Here is an 18797-nt window from a genome sequence, read left to right on the forward strand (position 1 = left end):
TAGATTGTTGAATAATGTTGGATTAACGATTCATTATCGAGGAATGCTACACTTATATACACAAATTCAGTTATCTAGGATTCTACTATGATGGATGTTACATGAATAAAGGCTACCACCTACTTCCCAAAGAGGCAATAGGTGCTCCCCATGTTCTCAAACCCCATATATACTGACGTCCAAGCATCAAGATTGGATATTACGTCCAGAAAAGATGACTTTGAGACTATACTCGAATAGGACACAGGTGCCCCTGCTTATGGAGAGCCCGCGCGATCCACTACACTGCCCACTTCAAGGTCAGCGCTGTTCAACCCAGAGTTATGTCGACTCTGCTGACTTCTGCCACTTTGTCCCACTCTTCCTCCAACACGAAACCAGAACATTTTCTATAGGCCACCCCGTCCTTCCACTCGATCCAAAGTACATGGTAGCAATCTTGCTTATGTTTCTTGGCCTCCTCCCACTCTTGCATCCATGGGATAACCTCCCCCTTTTGGTTGGCTGGAATCTCGGACTCTTCCATCTGCAGACCATCATCAATGTCTTCTGACATTTCCTTTTTATTATCTGAAGAGTGTTTGGCGGTTTCTTCATCTTCAACTTCTGGCTCTGTTTGTGTTTCACTTTCACTTTGATAGGCGCCGTAGCAACTAAGAACGATCGTCCAGCCTTTAGCAATCGCTATAAGCTCGACCCGCGTTTCTTGCTGGAACATTTTTGCATCATTTTCATCATGAAGACGCAATGCTCCAACGGTAACACCGCTCTGATCTTTAAGTAGATGGAATTTTTCATCCATATCTTGTACAACGATATCTTGAGTGATTGTGAAATATGCGCGATGTGTTTGGCACCACAGGTATTGGAACTCGTTGTGCAGTTCGGCTTGCGACGTATCTGATTCATCCGAGTTCAAAGGTATGGGATACCACCGTGAAGCTGGCAGCCTCCATCGCGTCGCTGGTATGGGGTTGTCACCGAGATGAGCATGGTATATGTGACCCGGCAGCTCTTTTGGCATCGAATCAGCATCGTCAAGGTTGCTGTCGCTTCTTGTATCGTACATTGCCGGAGGCTTGAATTCCTCGCATCGCCATAGTTCAGCCAACGATCCAGGAGGCGCGTTTCTGCAATGGCTCCATCGGGAATGGATGGGTTGTTTCTGGTACGATCCAGGAAACTCCATGGCGTACCAATCGGTGATAGCTTCGGTGAAGCCCGTTTCACTAAAGACATCTATTTCACCTTCGACATCGCCGGGGAAATTCGTTTGCCCTTTCCAACCCATCCACGACCAGCTAGGTAGTCCAGTGCGTAGTGGATCTCCGGTATATCGTGCCGATACTGTTCTTCTTTGGACCAGACCGCTCGGTTTCCAGCAAAGCGCGATGTCGAAAAATAACTGGGGGAGGCCGTATACCAAACCGTGGGGGAATATGCTATTCAGGTGTGCGTTGTATCCCGAGAAGGCATTATAAACATCTTCGCCATAGCGCAGAGTCTTGGTGTTGAATATCTCGACGAGTGCACTCAGGCGATTCAAACTTGGCAATTTCAAGTAGGCATCATGCCCGATGTAGCTTTCAGGCGGTTTTTTCTGGAGTTTCTCATGCTCTGGGTTATATACGTGGTCCTCAGTCCACTCGGTGTGATTACACTGCCAAGTGGCCTGTCCGTTTTCGAAAATCAGGCGTCTTTTGGAAAAGTGGTATTCTTGAGAGGTCCACATACGATGGCGATATCTGAGCCCATATTCGACCTGATCATTGCTCTTGTTCCACGGCCAGAAAACAACTTTCTCTCCTTGAGAGAGTGGCTCTATCATTTGCTTGATGGCTCTCGGTTTTGAGATACCCCGTAGGCCTCTCAAGCCATACTCTGCATCTCCACCATCGGCAGCGACGATGGTGAGGAAAGAAGTGGCATAGATGCGATGCATGGCTGCTAGCTCACGCTTCAGAACCTCGTCATCATCTTGAGGAATGCACAAACTGTCAACCCATAACCATCGTACACCTAGAACTCCTGTGAGTTCTATGACGTCCAAGATAGTTGCAGGCAGCTGCATGGTAATGTTTTTGGATCTCAACACGCCTGGCTTTTGCATTTCCTCAAGATTAGATTTTGTGATACGAAGATTCTTACTTTCACCCCAAGTATATGATAGTGTAACGAACCTGGGCCTTGTTTCCTGGCATTCTGTGACACAACCTTGTATTACATCGATCAGGAGTCGAGGGCTGTAAGGCGGCACATTCCCAATAGTCTGGTCACACATACTTCCATGGAGCTTGTTGCACCGGGACGGCCATTCTTTGACGAGGTCCATGTCCACCCAACTTCCATCTAGAAGCCGAACAGTCCCAGGATGCTCAGGTATCTCAGGCCGGTATACCAATTCAAAATTGAGAGTCATGTTCCACACATTGAAACCAGAGGTGTTGAAGCAAACACCTACAGATCCCTGTTGGTCTTTTGCCCACCTATGGAAAAGGAGACCATGCGTTTCGTAGCGAGGAATAGGGCCATTCAGATACTCTATATCTCGGAGCCAGTTTGCATGCGGGCAGTTCACAGCGAGGAGTTCGCCAACGTTCCCCAGCTTGACAACTTGAATTGGCTTGTCTTCAGTTCCTGGGTATATAGGACCAGAGAAGACTTGGATAATTTTAGAGCACATATCGCATTCGGCGACAGGTGGAGTTGCCATTGCAGTAGGACTTTCGTTGTTTGTAACTGCGACGGACTCAGTGGACGATGACATGTCTTTGGGCATTTCCGCTTCTCTCGACTATGATTTAGATGTTGCCCAGAAAGTTGTTGAAGGGCGAACTTCGATAAAAAGGCGTCGGATCACAATCGAGGTGAGAATTTGGCACTGCCCCTCTCACGGCTGGATCAGTGTCGAAACAAGCAGGGGTCAACGTAGACTAAAATACTAAGCCACATAAGAAGACTCCGAGAAGTTTCCGGGCTCAATATAACAATGCTCGTTCATCATCAAATTATTCACAAGCATTTTACTGACATTTACATTTTACAAAATAATATTCAGAATGACGCGAGATATCTTAATTGTTGGTGCAACAGGCCAACAGGGAAAAGCCACCATCAATGCCTTGTTCAATACCCTCAAACACTCTCCCCAACACAACACCCGCATTCTAGCATTGACAAGGTCCATTTCATCACCCAAATCTCTTGCCCTTCACTCACAGTATCCCGATATCATCCTTGTTGGAGGCAACACACAAACACCAAAACCAATCTTCAAACAATTTCCTTCTATCGCATCGATCTTTATCGTCACAATCCCGCCTGACGATGAGGCGCAGGCTATCCCTCTTATTGAGGAAGCTACTTCCAAAACCTCGCAAGTAGACCATATCGTCTTTTCAAGCGTTGATCGAGGAGGTGATGAAGTCAGCTGGTCTCAACCAACAGAAATTCCTCACTTTGCCGCAAAACATCGCATTGAGCATAGACTACGAGAACTGTGTGAGCAGACCGGAAAGCGATGGACTATCCTCAGACCAACTGGGTTCATGGATAGTTACAACCCGGACTTTTTTGGCAAAATGATGGCATCGCTCTGGGCAGAGGGAATGCCCAAAGATCGCAAGATGCAATTGATCAGCACCCACGACATTGGCCTTTTTGCAGCGAAAGCACTATTAGATCCAGAATCTTGGGCTGGAAAATCACTTGCTCTCGCAGGCGATGATTTGAGCTTTTCTGATGTAGAACGGATTTTCAGAGACGTGGTTGGAGAACAACTTCCGCAAACCTACAAGGCAGTGTCTTGGCCGATTCTCTGGTTAGTAAAGGATGCATCTCAAAGTTTTGAGTGGTTTAGGACGGCTGGATGGAAGGCGGACATAGATAATCTTCGACGACAGGAGCCTGGTTTACAGAACTTCGAGACTTGGCTAAGAGAGTCTAGCAGATGGAAGGTACAAAATATTTCGCAAAATTGAATGATTTATTGTAGCAGATTGACTCGCTTGTATGCTCATGGTGCCTAAAAGACCGACTATGCCTATAAATGTTGCAGATAGTTGCATACACAAAAAACGCTGAAGTCTATGGTGATGCTCTTAATTCTTGGAAGGCTTGCGTCCGTAGACATAACGCACTTTCATGTACGTATGGATCTTGGGGTTTCGTATGGCCTTTCGGATGCTTAGGAGGAACAATTGGTATTCGTCCTTTGGCCACTGAAGCACATCTTGCCACATCATAAGAGTGTAACCTAGCTGGATGTTAGCAATGTCATGTGAATAATCGTAGCGGTGACTTGCCTTCGATATCGTTCTCCAGGCAAGCCCGAACAAACTTTCCGACTTCTCTAAGTTTAGGATCCTTGGGCCAGTCGCCAACGGGAAGCTGATAATATATCGTTAGTAAACATAAATCAATAGGACGGAATCGATGTATACCTTGTAGTCAATAGTGTGAATCTCCTCAAAGCCAGCGTCCTTAAATCCCTGGACCTGCATATCGTTCACAAAAAAGTGGGTGTTGAGAACCTTTCCGCCCTCCTCAAAGAGCTTCTTATACATCTTCAAGTTGGGCTCCAATTCAATGCTACCGTCATCGCAACGGAACTCAACATCTGCCTCGGCTGATTGGACCCAGCCTCCGGGTATGACGCAGCGACAAGCTTCCTTGAAGAGAGCTGACCAGTCTTTGATGGCGCCAAAGAGGTAGCGGATGTGGATAAAGTCAAACTCATTGGGCTCCCAGGTCCAGCTCAGAACTGCATCATCGATTTCGAAGCGAACGTTTGGGGGAACCCACTCGGGTTGGCAGGGAGAGAGGTCGGTGCCAACGATTTCGACGTTGGGGAAACGGTCGGCGAATTCACTAAGTCTAATAAGTACAGTGCTAAGACAAGCTACGTTAAGACTCACATCGCCCAGATACCTAGCAAAACATGTTAACAGCGGGTCATTGGAAGACTATAAGTAGACTTACCAGTTCCAGTACCAACATCCAATACTTTCTATAGCAGGACATAAATGTTAGAGATACTCGACACTCTATAGCACCAGCGAATGAGGCTTACCTTTAATTTCTCTGTATTCAATGGAGGGAGAAACAACTGATCATCCAGTAGAATCATCAAGTAATGATGTCTAGGCAGGCATTAGAAGTTATACGCAGTGCGTAAACAGAACAAACTCACGTCAAGTCAACAGACTCCAACTGCTGATCATCGTTGGGCAGAAAGTAGTTTGTCGTAAACTTGTCACTATGGTATGTACGACCTTGACTGCGGCGGTACTCAAGAATACTCGCCGACACCGAAGCAGTTGAGCTCTCACTATACATCCCGTGTAAGTAACATTGAAAGAGTATCAAAACGTGGCTTGCAAGGGTGTTACTAACGTATCCGAACCCAGTGCCGAATCAGCATCATCATCATCAGCCGCATTCTAAAAGTAACTCTCAATTAGCCAATGATCCAATTCCAATTCCAATGAGTCATTTATCCCGTCTACTTACATGCTCATCATCTACAGCAATAAACTCATTCTGCGTGACCTGCGGAGTTTCAGGTGAGACATCGCGTCTCGGCACGGCGGGAGACTCCGAAGAGGGGCTGACGGACTCTGCAGGTGCTGCAGGTGTGTCCGACATGTTTGTTTGCTATATAGAAGTCTGTCGTGAACCAATACAACAGTCAGCCTCCTTTCGATGCAAGGGGGAAGATCAGTTCGAAATTGAGGGGAAGAAAATGGGTCTTTTTACACGTGATGGTTTATGATTAGATTATCGGCTAAATGAGAGTTGTAACGCTTCATTCAGTGATATTGGTCCATATCCGAGGCAAGTCCACTTACTTGGCGAAATATGGTTAATTCATCCCTGTTAGCGTAGTACTAAAACCTAAGTTGACAGGTTGCAGGTCATCATCTGTGATGGATAATCTAGGTATTGATACCAGGAATTGTCATAGTCCATGCTTGTCTATTTTCATAAGATCATACACATAATATCATTTGTACTTTTGTCATATTACATCCCTCACTGCAAAGAACTCAACCACTTGGACAAATCCTTGGTTCCATCCGCAGTCCTAAACTTCTGTCCATCATCCCAAGGTGCCACCTCAGCCGGTCTAACAATATGTGCCAGCTGCAAGTGCGCAACCGCCATTGTCGAGTTGGAAGCGATTCTGACACCCGAACTCAATGACACGCTGGTCAACAAATCAATCTCGTGTTTTCGTACCGTATCCGTTGACGTGTCCTTTTCTTGGTCAAAGATGGCAAGCCAGTGTCCCGTACGACGCAGCTGTGAGCGAATCTCTTGCTCCTCCTCATACACAGCGTCCTCGAGACTGTTGGCGCTAAAGGCTGACGAGTTTTCTTGAATTCCTCGGATTTTGCAGAACCATTCTACCTTGGAGCCTTGAATTTCGACGCCAAAGACCAGTGTGGCGATAAAGACGGATGCGCGACGGTCGTTCTTCTTGATGCTTTGCATGCCCTGGATAGCGAGGACGCAGCCGTAGTGTCCCGATTGATCCCACTGTTGAAGGCTGATGGTACTTGAGTCGAGGCGTGGAGACGAGTTGATGCTGTCGTAGGGGATCATGCCACTATCGAGGGTAACGAGAACCTCGTAGGTGCCGTGGCCGTGGAAGTCAGGTTGAATGGAAGCGCGCTCACGACTAAGAGCGATGTACATCTGCTCCTCGCGCAGCTTGGTGGCGCCTGTCAAGATGGGTACAGGACAGGGTGGTGTGCGATTGCGAGTGCAGCGATCCTTTCCGGGCAATCTGTTGAGAAGAAGTGCGACTTGCTGGTTCTCGTTATCCCTTCGAGCGTTGAGTAGAACCAGCCATTGCTCGACGGTCTCTGTGATGGTGTTCATGACGGGAAGTTTGATGGAAAGTCCAGCGTTAGTCACGGTGTATGTCTTTGCTTCGTGGACTGGCCACTCGGTGTATATGCTTGAGTCGAGAAAGGTTCTGGGAGAGGGAGACAGGATGCTGGCCCAGTCGTGTGGCACGTAGCGGTCGTCCCAGTTCCAGCAAAAGAGAGTTTGATCGTTGGACACCCGGATGATTTCTTCCTGTAGTCGAATAAAGGCTCTCATTCCCTCGCCATAGACAATTTGCATGTTGATGTCGAAGATGCCCAACATACAATAGGCAATGTCCTCTGTTCGCTCTGTCTCTCTCTTGGCTAGCCACGACATGCGCTCTCCGATACTAGCCTTGTAAAAAGTGCAGTCGAGATATTGCTGATCAATCTTGGTGATGAAAGAGATAGTGTTGGCAAGGGTCTTCCTTGTTCCGATAGGGGTCCAGTCCTTGGCAAAGAAGACGACACTGGTTGGTGCCAGAAGTTCGGGCAAGGTCCATCCTCTGGTAAACCACCTCGACTTTCTGAAATTCTCCATTGGATCGAAAGCACCGGTATCGAGAGGAGCAACATCGGATAGGTAGACGTAGCAGACTTGGGCATTCTTGTACCAGTTGAACATGGCGTTTAAAGCCTCAGATACCTCTGAAGAACTGCTCTTATCGATGCAGTTGGTGTCACACCAAATGTACATGTGGCCATCTCTACGAGCTTGTTCGCAAACTCGACGAATCTTTTGATGACCCTTCTTGAGCTTCATGAGCTCGAGGTTGCCCTGCCAGTCTTGGAATGTGGCCTCGTCGGGACCCCATGTGTGTGATAAAATTGCATATTCTGGTGGCTGGCCGTAGAATTCCTCGAGCTGGAAGGTTTTTGTGTGAAGGAGACGCATGTTGTAGATGAAACCTTTAATGGTTGGTTGATGAGGGGTGGGAGGGATTCTCAAAAGCAAAGAGATATCGATAGTTGAAATACAAGTTTAGAAGCTGGCGTGAGTGACATGACCCATATTGACGATGGGTTCTGGCGGTGAAGCCCCACCGAGAAGTGGCATCCCTCTGATGTGGCATGCATATTCTGGAGGTAACAGGATAGGATAGCCTGTGCTTGTTGGCAGTTGTGAGTTGAATAGATTTGTTGTCATGAGTCATGGGGTGAGCCGTGAGGTGATTTGGTGTAATTGATGCCCAAGGGCGTGTTTTCGTCCACGGTGACCCATGAGGTGTAGGTATTCAGAGATCGAGTATGACAAGACAAGGGATACCATGCCTTGCCCTAGGGACTTGCGTGATCTACCACTAAGGGTGTCTCGCATGTAGGATGTCGGGATGTGAGTGTTTTTTTCGGGTACCTGACCAGGAGGTGGATGATCTACTGCAGGCAGAGATGACAGTATTTGCTTATTGTGCTGGGATGTCTGCCCTAATAGGAAAGGGGAATAAAATGAAACATTTATTATCGATAGGGTACAATTAATATGTACAGCCCTGGTTGTTGTTGTTGTGTCAAAGAATTTACTCAAGCCACAAACCAAATCAAGCCATGTCAGCCCGCCGGTTGGGCATGCATATGTGCTGTTAGCCCTGTAGGTAGCCTGTAGGTAGCCTGTAGGTAGCCTGTAGGTAGCCTGTAGGTAGCCTGAAACTTGGCTGTACGTATAGTAATCAATCATGCCATCCATCCATCCATGCCAACGGTTATTTCTCAATTGGGTTTTGCATGTTATCAATCATTTTTTATCTTTTATTCACCCTCATTTTCATCTCAAAAACATCATGACAATGTTGTTGTTGTTTACAGTCAATACCACCTCAACCAAAAAATAACGCTCGATCGCGATCTCGATCCCGATGAAAAATGACGTTAATTTTATGTCAGCAGAAAATTGATTGCCACCCGATAACGAGTCACGCAGGGTTTAGCAGTTACAGAGAGTGACAGGGCCCCCCTTCCCTAGAATCGCTTCGGCTTCTCTCTCCAGCTCTACTCGACTCTCTCTGTTTGTCCTGTCCGTCTTGTCTCCGTCTTCAATCATCCTTAGTTACCTATTATACAGACATTTATGAAATGAATCGACAATCCTTTTCCTAAAATAAACATCTAATATCGTTAACCACCCTTCGCTCATTTTGATCGCCCTCAGCCCAGTCACTAAATGCATTTCTTCCCAACAGCTGACTCAACGCTCCTCTCCTCCACCGTCGACTACCACAGCCTCCCTCCTCGCCCCAAGGCCGTTGGTCCCATTTTCGATGCAAACAACTTCAAAACCCCCGTAGATCCTTGGGATTCCGACGATCAAACCAACCTATATCCTCCCAAAGACGACCCATTCGACCCATCCGCCATACCCGCCGAGCCATCATGTCCCTCCTCACGATACCCACGATCACGATTGGCCAAGAATGAGCGATTGAGATTGTCCATGTTATGGTACTACACAAGAGATCTCGACGAACATCCTGAACTCCTCGCCGGTCTGCAGGAGAAGGCCTGTCTTGCGCAGGAAAACTCTGGCTGGGAATATGCTGTCGTGGGGCTCCTCGACATCAATGTCTACATTCGCTTAGCAACCGTCGGCCTTCAGCTCGCCATTCTTCCTCGAGGAGAGACTCTCTGTGCACATACGGTGACACAACCTCCAGGCGTACGAACACTCGTCCAAACATGACATCATATTCGAGCACATGCTGAACTCTTTTTCTGCTTATTTAGAATGTCTTTCTCCTTCCCAACATGCTCGAGGATTGGAGATATCGCGAATCACCCTATGTCGAACACGGCGGTCTTATAGCGTATGCGGGCGTCCCACTTCGAATCCAACACGAATCCGGCGAGTCGGTAGGCCTCGGGTCGCTTTGTGTCGCATCGGCTACGAGCAAACCACCCTTGACGAAACACCAACAACTCGCCCTCGCCCGTCTTGGCGATTGGATTGTTGCCGACATAGTACAATGCGCACGAGCACGACGCCAGCGAGAACGACACCGACTTACAGATCTCATTACGACACTGCTTCGAGAACCCGAAGGCGACGACGTCCAAGAGCCGATCCTGCACATACTTCGACAAGCATACCCCGATGAGTCCGTTACCCTACAATTCACCGGCACCGATTCGTACGACACGACCGTTCCCTATGCCGCATCAGATCCGAAGCATGGATTATGGGAGGACGACGAATACATCGATAACTTTATCTTGACATCGAATTGCAATGACCCGCCTACAGACAGGGTTGTGCGCTTTATCTCTGCACAATGCGAGTCCAAACTTGGTCCATCCGTTCTAGTCGTTGCAACTAAAGATTTTCGACGAATATTTGACGATGTAGACTCTGGATTCGTGCAGGCGTGCGCTACCATGCTCACACAACGATGGCAGAAGCGCCTCCTGTCTGAAGTCATGCGAGCCAAAGAAAAGTTCCTCCGCGGTGTGTCCCACCAGCTTCGAACGCCCATTCACGGCATTCTCGGCGCCGCCGAACTTCTCACCGAGCATCTCAAGGCGTTAACAATAACTGGATGTTCAAAACTGCCACCACCGGGTGTTGAGGAATTGATACAGCCACTTGCCGAGCTGGGCAAGTCGTCTGTCTATCTGGATACAATCTCGACTGCAGGCCGCGAACTCATGTCGACTGTCAACAGCATGATTACGCTCAATCGATGGGCCGACATCGCCTCCGCCGAGCGTCAATATGCCACGCACAGCATTCAAGAGCTCGAGGACATACTCGTCAAGGGTTCGTCGGATATCACCCTTCGAGACACGAGCAAGCGAGCGCCCATCTTCTTCCACCACGATTTGCCTCCCTGTTGCCAAAGCCTGCGCATCGATGTTGAGCTCTTTCGCGATAGTGTCCTACCTCTTATTGTCAACGCCATACAAAACACATTTGAAGGCATAATCACAGTCACATTATCCTACATACAAGATACTAAGACGCTTGTGGTTGATGTGCAAGACACGGGATGCGGCATAGCTGCAAATGACCAGGGTCGCATCTTCCAGCTGTACGAAAAGGTGGGCGAGCACTCGACAGGTCCTGGCTTGGGCTTGACACTGGCTTCCAAGTTCTCGGCTTTGCTTCACGGTTCGGTTGAGCTGGTCTCGTCAGAGGTTCATCGCGGGTCCCATTTCCGGGGTACGTTTGGTGATATCCGTTCCATACCGTCATCAACGCCGTTCCTCCCGATCGCCTCTCAACTCAAACGTCTACCTTTGAGTTTCCATCACTTGACGTCAGACTCCCCCGAAATACACCTAAATTCGCATCTCTCCAAGTACCTTACCTGTAACGGCTTCGTTCAGTCTGATGACTCTGCAGATTGTCTAATTGTTATGGACTACATTCGTGATCCAGATCAGCGGCAAAAGTATCACGCGACATTGCCGAAAGGCCAAGTCGCGATTTGCCCCGTTCCAGATATGGAAGATATAGAGAATTCTCCATCAACGTCAAATATTGTGTTTGTGAGAGGGCCGTTTTGCACCTCGTCACTCGATGCTGGCCTTCGAGAAGCCGACGAACTATGCGCAATGGCGCCCAGGACAATAACAACTCCTCTGCCCTTAGCGTCGCCTTCTCTTACAAGGGACGGTCGGGGAATTCTACCCTATCGACCTTCACCAAGCGGCCATAACTCTACAGACGAAGGCTATGGCTCCAATACCACCCCCTCCAACAATGGTTCGCCAATTCCACAAGCTAGAACTGAAGAGTCACTCTCCACCTCTAATGAGTCCGCCCCAGCAGTTCCCGCGGCTAGCAAGACGCCCCCTCCTGACGTCCCCGTCCGCACCCTCCCAAACACATACAAGCCCATGACACTGCTTGTCGATGACAACGCTGTCAACCTCCGCATTTTAGAAATGTACTGTAAAAAGCGCGGTCTGCCTTACCGCAGCGCCATAGACGGACAGCAAGCGGTCAACCTGTTTCATCAACAACAATCTCCCACTTCATCAGACCCTCCCTTCGACCTCATCCTGATGGACCTTCAAATGCCTGTCTGTGATGGTATTAGCGCTACTACACAAATCCGCTCGCTGGAGAAGACGGGCGACAAGACCTCGGTGCTGTTCATTATCACTGGGCAGGATAGCCAAAAGGACCGCGAGGCGGCGAGTGCGGCGGGGGCGGATAACTATCTTGTGAAGCCAGTTGGAATCAAGATGTTGGACGGGAGTCTTAAGAGGTACTTTCCCGACTTGAAGATATAAAATGGACTGGCTCGGCAGGGACACGGATCGGGAGTTTTGGGTATGAGCCCAGTATGTACGTTTATGGAGGCGTTCTGATGGCAATAATGATATGGCGTCTCGAACATAGTTTGAACGGGGCTTTGGCTCCAATGCTTAGGGTATAAAATAAATGACATACGAATTACGTCTGACAACAAGAAATGACTCAATAATTTTATCTCGTCCGCTTCACACAGTTGACTTCTGCCATGCTTTGAAGCTCATGTTGCGTCGACGTCGCTTACTTCTAACTACCGCCGCACGACACCACACCTCAGGCCTGGTGGTGTACTCGGCACTGTCCGCGCGAGGGCGCGACACGGAAATGATGTACAAAAACAGCCCCCAGAAGTTGACACGTCTGTTACCACCGTCGCTGTCAGATTATTTGATGCAGTTGAAACTGAGTGTGGGATTGGCTTGTAGTACCGTCGCATGTTGGATAAGCTTATCCCTAACGACTCCTTATCTTCATCAAAACGTTAAGCGAGGTGTCTGCCTACGTAATACCGTCCGGAGATTTACGTCCATAACCACCAAAGGATTACGCTGATCGTCGATGTCTAGCTGGGGTAAAAAGGCTTGGCTTTGTTGAGTATGCACCGTCTTGTCACCAAAGTTACATCGGGGCTGAGCACTCTTTATAACAACCATGACCAGAATGACGATTGTTATCCTCATCCTTTCTTCTGAGACGTCTGTCATAGTCCTCATTGTTTCTTCTGAGACGTGTAATGCATGACCCATCAGTCGGCTTTAAACTATGTCGTCTTGAATAATACCCGAAGCGGCGACATGGGAACCAAGACCACCTAATCCTGTTTGAACTCGCTTGGCATACGCTTATCCCGCATCGCCGCCAAGCAAAAATAGCATCATCACTTGCGCGGATCAGCCCCCAATTACTTTCTGTAATCCATACCCGTCTCGCCACTGACGTACGTTTCTCTTAGTTCTAGGAGGGATTGGGTAGATGTCAGCTGGAATAAAACTGCACCAGCGCCAGTTGTTTTTAGTCAACTGGGTTTTCCTTTTTTACCCTCTCTATTGTTGTACTAAATAAGCTTATTTTTAAGCTTATGCAAGGCCTTCATCATGGCTTCAAATACCACGAATACAAATAACAATCCATCTTCCACACAAGAGAATGTCACGTTATCTTCTGCACCTACTTCGCCCTCAATGCCTCCCAAGAACGAAGCCGAACCACCAGACGATGTCGCCGTTCGAGGTCCCCCGCCGCTGCCGTACAACCTGAGGGAACATAAACTCATGATCTTTCTGTTCTGGATGCTCATCCTCACAGAATGCACACTCATTCCCATCATCTTTTACTTTTGCATCGCCAATTTGACCGATATGCGACCTGGCGCTATGTTCGCCATCATCACGGCCATGTTTGGCTTTATTTCAGGCGGCGAGTACGGACTTAGGGGATTGAGACTGGCGATGAAGAAGGATACTTATCGGCCGCTGTTTGGGGCTGGACGTTGGAGTTTTGATACGGTGCATCTTGTGCTCGGACAGCCTTACTTTGTTATGACGGCGCTCATGATCGGCTTCAGTATTCCGGATCCGCCGATAATGAGAGGGCTCAGTATCATCATGCCGGTTGGTATCCTCATGGTGACGATATACATGATGTGGACTGGCATCGCACACCATTTCGGCTGGCATCTTCGGCATCACCGTCTCAGCTCTCACGTCGTAGGCCAAGTTTATCCGCCTCTGACATTTTGTATCATGGAAGACATCACAGCATGCGATGGTGGTGGTGGTAAAGAATATCGCGAGGCAGCGCTGAAACGATACAACGCGTCGCCTCGGTTTCGGCGGATGTTGGTTGAGATGCTCTGGGGCTGGGCCATCACAGGGTCAGTTTTGAGTATTGTGCTTATTGTTCTGGCGTGGATTTTGCCAGTTGAGATTGCTTATGCATTGGGATGGGCTGTTCCGAGTGTTTGGGGTGCGATTGGGGCGTGGGTTACTATTAAATGGGGGCAGAGGAGTATTAGGATAGAGAACGAGAACTGGGAGAAGGATCACAAGGTTGGTGCGTGAGGGGGGTAGAATAGGTGTGAAGTGTGTTTACTAAAACGGAATAGACTGGTTTTTTACTTATTCGCCTACGGTACCTTCCGCTTAGTAAAGTAACGTGAAGTTATCATCTTCGTGTTGAACTCTTCGTGTGAGAACGTACACTTCGCAGCTTAGAGTTACCATTCTTATGGACAAAATGATAGAAACAAACTACAAGCATACCACATAACCAGAAGGTTGAATATTAACTCTCAGTAATACTTTGGAAATTAGAGAATGCATCTGGAGTATTTCAACTAGCTAACAACTAAATGCAATGCTCTATTGTGTTGATATGTTTGCATTGTACTCTCAGTGTAGGGTGAGTAACCATCACCAGATACCCTGCTATCAGCTTATCGATTAGATAGGCCACCATACCCTTGCTCTCATCCTATCTCGCCTAATATAATTACGACTTGTTTCAAGGGTGAAGCCGACAAAGACCTGTCAGATCGTCAGACTATAGTCTACCCATTTCTTCCATCGACATTCTACACAAAACATGCCATATGCCGAGTTCCGCGAGCCTGAGCACATTGAAGCCAGTTAGCCGCATCATCCCCCAAGCGCATTGAACTACCCCTTGAGAGTCGAGAGTCTTTTTTTCCAACAATAGGAGATATTCTACGGATATTAGACTCTAGATTGCATCACGGACCAGATAGACCGCTTGGACTTCACCGCCATACCTGAATCTGGACTGCCTGTAAACAGCCATCTTCATGACTTCACTACCTAATCAAAACAACCCTTCTTCTTGGCAGGCAAAAAGACTTGGCTTGGCAATTAAAACACATTTTCATCTGAACTTGTCTTGTTTGGTTTGGCCTTCTGGAACTGGTATGTCCGATCTGTTTTAATTTCTTTAATTCGCCCGCTTGTATCGATCTGGGTAAAGGGATCCAGAACGAGAGACACCTTGTTTGTGATAGGCGGAATAATACCACACTTTGAAACAATCGACTCTGGACTATTCCCAAAGCAAGGTTGTAAAGTACCGTAACAAATGACAAAGCATATCCATCCAATCGCTCTGCTCCATCTTTAGCCTAATGAGGCCTCACTTTCCGGGGGACGGCCTAAAGGTGCTTGCAGCAAGTCGAATCTGGGGTGCTTTAGACAGTACAGGGGGCTTCTCTCTTCCTCTTCCCAGTTGCAGTACCGAACGGCAATTGCGCCGCCCGATAGGGAGAGCACGATTTGTCTTCCATTTCCGTGTGGACTAGGATGGGTTGGACAACATGTCTATCGCTGACACGGCGCAGGTTGCTTTTACAGGTGCGCCAATCTATTTAATCTTCGGAGAATTGAATGTGTATCATCAAGTTGAGCAACGTCCAACAGAGACGGCCATTGGTGCGTTCCCATTCAACAAAGTCAAATAGCCTGAGAAGATAGTCATGCGGTGGTCATGTCGTGAGCTGATCGTGGCTTTGACGCTCGTATTCTTCTTTCCTTTCTTCCGTCGAGCTTAGACAGTCCAGAAAGAATTGGAGCAGAAAAGAGTGGGGGATGAAACGGGGCACTGCCAAGATGAAACCGTCTATGATTCAGGCTTGGCATTGTTTGTTGATCGAACCGAGAAACATTTCTGCTGCTTGGTGACGTCTTGACACGATCCAGGGCCGATTCCATCTCCAAGACCAATTTCAGTCAACATATTCAAGATATTCTGTAAAGCTTCAATATCGATGATCAAACAAGAGTATTCCCGTCAATCCTACCCTCACGAGTCAAAGTCACTGTCAAGCAGGGATACTTCTCTGTCAGGCCGAAATTAGCGTCACATCGAGGTACTTGATCAACTCAGTGACCCCGATGACGCTAACCTCTTATCGCAAGCTCGGATCCGCCTCCGTGGTCCTGCAAAGGGAAGAAAGCAGGCCGTGATCAAAGACAACCCTGCTTGGACATTTTCTCTAGGATGATCTAGACCAAGGAACACCCGTCCCTAGTCCAACTACACTACTACCATAGTCCAGGACGGCAAAAGGGACAAAAACATGGGGTCGTATGCAGTGGAGACCAAGTTTCTCCTCCAATGTCCAGTGAGGTCTTTGATGGAAGGGGCAATGAGGTCCAAGCAGGCCTACGAATATGGGGCGACGTAGTATACGATGGGTCTGAGGATTTGCATATATATAATCTGGTGATCGTCCGCCAAAAACTCTTGGATCTTCTTCTATCCTCATCAGCTCAAACACCCTTCACGATGAAGCTCCTCAACAACGACATCCTCGCCAGCACTCTGCTGTTGCTCGCCGCTGTTGGCGATGTCTCAGCTCAGTGTGCCCTCCCCACCAGCTACCGCTGGACATCAAGCGGTCCTTTGGCCCAGCCCAAGTCCCCCTTCAAGAACCTGAAGGATTTCACCGTCGCTCCCTACAACGGCCAGCAGCTCGTCTACGCCACTGCCTTCAGTGACTCCTGGAAGTCCGTTGGCTTCAGCCCCGTCTCCGACCTCAGCCAGCTCGGCTCTGCTACCCAGACTGCCATGAGCAGCGTTGCTGTCGCTCCTACCCTCTTCTACTTCAAACCCAAGGGTATCTGGATCTTGGCTCACCAGTGGGGTCCCACAAAGTTCTCTTACAGAACTTCCAACAACCCCACCAACGTCAACGGCTGGTCGCAGCCCCAGCCTCTCTTCACCGGCAACATTGCCGACTCTGGCACTGGCCCCATCGACCAGACTGTCATCGGTGACAGCAAGAACATGTACCTGTTCTTCGCTGGAGACAACGGCAAGATCTACCGTGCCAGCATGCCCATCGGCAACTTCCCTGGCAGCTTCGGCTCCAGCTCCCAGGTCGTCATGAGCGACACCGTGGAGAACCTCTTCGAGGCCGTCCAGGTCTACTCTGTCAAGGGACAGAACAAGTACCTCATGTTAGTTGAGGCCCAGGGCAAGAACGGCCGTTACTTCCGTTCTTTCACCGCCAACAGCCTCGACGGCAACTGGACCCCCAACGCTGCCAGCGAGTCCAGCCCCTTTGCCGGCAAGGCCAACTCTGGAGCTACATGGACCAACGACATCAGCCACGGAGAGCTTGTCCGTACCTCCAACGACGAGACCTTCCCCATCGATGCCTGCAACCTGAAGCTGCTGTACCAGGGCCGCAACCCCAGCGCTTCAGCTCCCGATTACAACAGCTGGCCTTACCGCCCCGGTCTGTTGACCCTCAAGAAGTAAATCCCTGGGCTCTTGTCATGAGCAGTGCTTTGTGAGCACGGGTTAACTTACCTTTCTTCTGGCGGCTTGCATTTGTGTGGATCATGGATGTGGCTACCGGTCTTTGTTTTTGTGGGTGGTACATGGTGTTTTTTTGCCTATGACCCTCATTCACTTGTAAATAGTTGATTCTGATTGTATATTATTACTATGAAATCAAAATGAAGTCATTCATTCAATGGAAATCTATGCACATATAAATCTGGAGCCTGTGACACTGTTATGTGATGTGTCTGTGAAATTGTGTATTAAAAACATAAGAAATAGACTGTTCTACTCTAGCCAGACTATCCAAGAATCAAAGAAATATCTTCTAAATCCAATTCATCCCACCTGTCGACATGTACGTGCCCGCTGGCAAGACGATACGCAACCCCATCTTTCCACTCTACCCATAAAACCAGATATGTATCCTTCGTCGTCTTATCCCATATCTTAGTGTCTTGATCCTGCGTCCTTCTGTATGTCCTTATTTTACATACAGCCACCAAATCTACTAGCAGGCCTCCCTCTTCATCTGTCATTGTCTCAGGGAAGCGAGCCAGATAGTCGTCATTGACCAAGTTGAGGAATCCAACCTTTTGCTTTTGACTATTGTAGAGCAAAGCATCTTTCCGCTCTCCGACTTTTTGAGTTCCCCATAGTTGACCCTTCTTCGTTTTGCAAAAGAGATACTCTGTCTGTTCGGGCATATCGGGTAATGTTGATTCATTCACCTCGGTGACAGGAAAGGGGTAATACCATCCGTGTTTTTCCGGATCCAGCTTAGAAACTGGCATGAGCTCATGTGTGAAAACATATTCATCGCATCCATCTGGGTAAAGATAAGGCCCCCCATTCCATGTTGACGTCTCTGGAGCTTTGTGACGCGTCCATCCCGGCAGCAGCGGCTTGTTAAAGTCCTTGTAGCTATCCCGGTCCTCATACCATGTAGACCTTATCCTGCGCCACATCTCGGGCGGATCAGTCTGCGAGTGGCTAGTGTACCATTGGGTGATGGGAGTTGTTTCTTCTAGTTCATTACGACGCCTCGCCATCATTGTCGCTTCCTGATATCCCGGATGTATACTGCCACTCTATCCAATCCATGACCACGAGGGAAGGCCGGAAGGTTTGAGTTGAACGTCTTACGGTCTTGAAGAGCGTGTGCGTCGTTTTAGGTTGGCATATGGAGTCCATAGTAGCCAGCCGAGTCCATGCTCAAACATCATTTCTGGTATCCCGTACAAGAAGCCGCCTTTGAAGCGTCGACTGAGGACAGAAAGGAGTCCTGAGATCGCAGGGAAAGCATCCTCGTCATATCGAAGTGTCTTAATATTGAATGATTGTACAACCATTTCGAATACAGCACAAGTAAAGAA

General features: G+C 48.4%; 8 protein-coding genes across 8 annotated transcripts; 4 read left to right on the forward strand and 4 right to left on the reverse strand.

Moving 5' to 3' along the window:
* Window positions 1–629: 629 nt before the first annotated feature.
* FGSG_07619 (uncharacterized protein) lies at window positions 630–2779 on the reverse strand (the record flags this gene model as incomplete). Its single annotated transcript, XM_011329103.1, has 5 exons — window positions 630–653; window positions 812–2037; window positions 2181–2202; window positions 2284–2349; window positions 2462–2779. The coding sequence occupies 5 exons, from the start codon at window positions 2777–2779 to the stop codon at window positions 630–632; spliced, it is 1656 nt and encodes a 551-aa protein (XP_011327405.1).
* Window positions 2780–3059: 280 nt separating this feature from the next.
* On the forward strand, window positions 3060–4028 carry FGSG_07620 (uncharacterized protein; the record flags this gene model as incomplete). The annotated part of the gene is made up of 2 exons (XM_011329104.1): window positions 3060–3820; window positions 3995–4028. The coding sequence occupies 2 exons, from the start codon at window positions 3060–3062 to the stop codon at window positions 4026–4028; spliced, it is 795 nt and encodes a 264-aa protein (XP_011327406.1).
* Window positions 4029–4275: 247 nt separating this feature from the next.
* FGSG_07621 (uncharacterized protein) lies at window positions 4276–5646 on the reverse strand (the record flags this gene model as incomplete). Its single annotated transcript, XM_011329105.1, has 8 exons — window positions 4276–4389; window positions 4443–4869; window positions 4917–4929; window positions 4981–5008; window positions 5072–5141; window positions 5192–5329; window positions 5395–5441; window positions 5512–5646. 8 exons carry the CDS (start codon window positions 5644–5646, stop codon window positions 4276–4278), a joined length of 972 nt encoding a protein of 323 aa, XP_011327407.1.
* Window positions 5647–5936: 290 nt separating this feature from the next.
* FGSG_07622 (uncharacterized protein) lies at window positions 5937–7770 on the reverse strand (the record flags this gene model as incomplete). The annotated part of the gene is made up of 2 exons (XM_011329106.1): window positions 5937–5976; window positions 6038–7770. 2 exons carry the CDS (start codon window positions 7768–7770, stop codon window positions 5937–5939), a joined length of 1773 nt encoding a protein of 590 aa, XP_011327408.1.
* A 1263-nt stretch (window positions 7771–9033) lies between these two features.
* On the forward strand, window positions 9034–12223 carry FGSG_07623 (uncharacterized protein; the record flags this gene model as incomplete). The annotated part of the gene is made up of 2 exons (XM_011329107.1): window positions 9034–9525; window positions 9594–12223. 2 exons carry the CDS (start codon window positions 9034–9036, stop codon window positions 12102–12104), a joined length of 3003 nt encoding a protein of 1000 aa, XP_011327409.1. The 3' UTR covers window positions 12105–12223.
* Window positions 12224–13220: 997 nt separating this feature from the next.
* FGSG_07624 (uncharacterized protein) lies at window positions 13221–14186 on the forward strand (the record flags this gene model as incomplete). Its single annotated transcript, XM_011329108.1, has 1 exon — window positions 13221–14186. One exon carries the CDS (start codon window positions 13221–13223, stop codon window positions 14184–14186), a length of 966 nt encoding a protein of 321 aa, XP_011327410.1.
* A 2233-nt stretch (window positions 14187–16419) lies between these two features.
* FGSG_07625 (alpha-L-arabinofuranosidase precursor) lies at window positions 16420–17397 on the forward strand (the record flags this gene model as incomplete). The annotated part of the gene is made up of 1 exon (XM_011329109.1): window positions 16420–17397. One exon carries the CDS (start codon window positions 16420–16422, stop codon window positions 17395–17397), a length of 978 nt encoding a protein of 325 aa, XP_011327411.1.
* Window positions 17398–17714: 317 nt separating this feature from the next.
* On the reverse strand, window positions 17715–18773 carry FGSG_07626 (uncharacterized protein; the record flags this gene model as incomplete). Its single annotated transcript, XM_011329110.1, has 3 exons — window positions 17715–17723; window positions 17919–18414; window positions 18568–18773. 3 exons carry the CDS (start codon window positions 18771–18773, stop codon window positions 17715–17717), a joined length of 711 nt encoding a protein of 236 aa, XP_011327412.1.
* Window positions 18774–18797: the final 24 nt, after the last annotated feature.

Source organism: Fusarium graminearum, chromosome 4 (genome assembly GCF_000240135.3).
Source record: "Fusarium graminearum PH-1 chromosome 4, whole genome shotgun sequence".
Lineage (NCBI taxonomy): Eukaryota > Fungi > Ascomycota > Sordariomycetes > Hypocreales > Nectriaceae > Fusarium > Fusarium graminearum.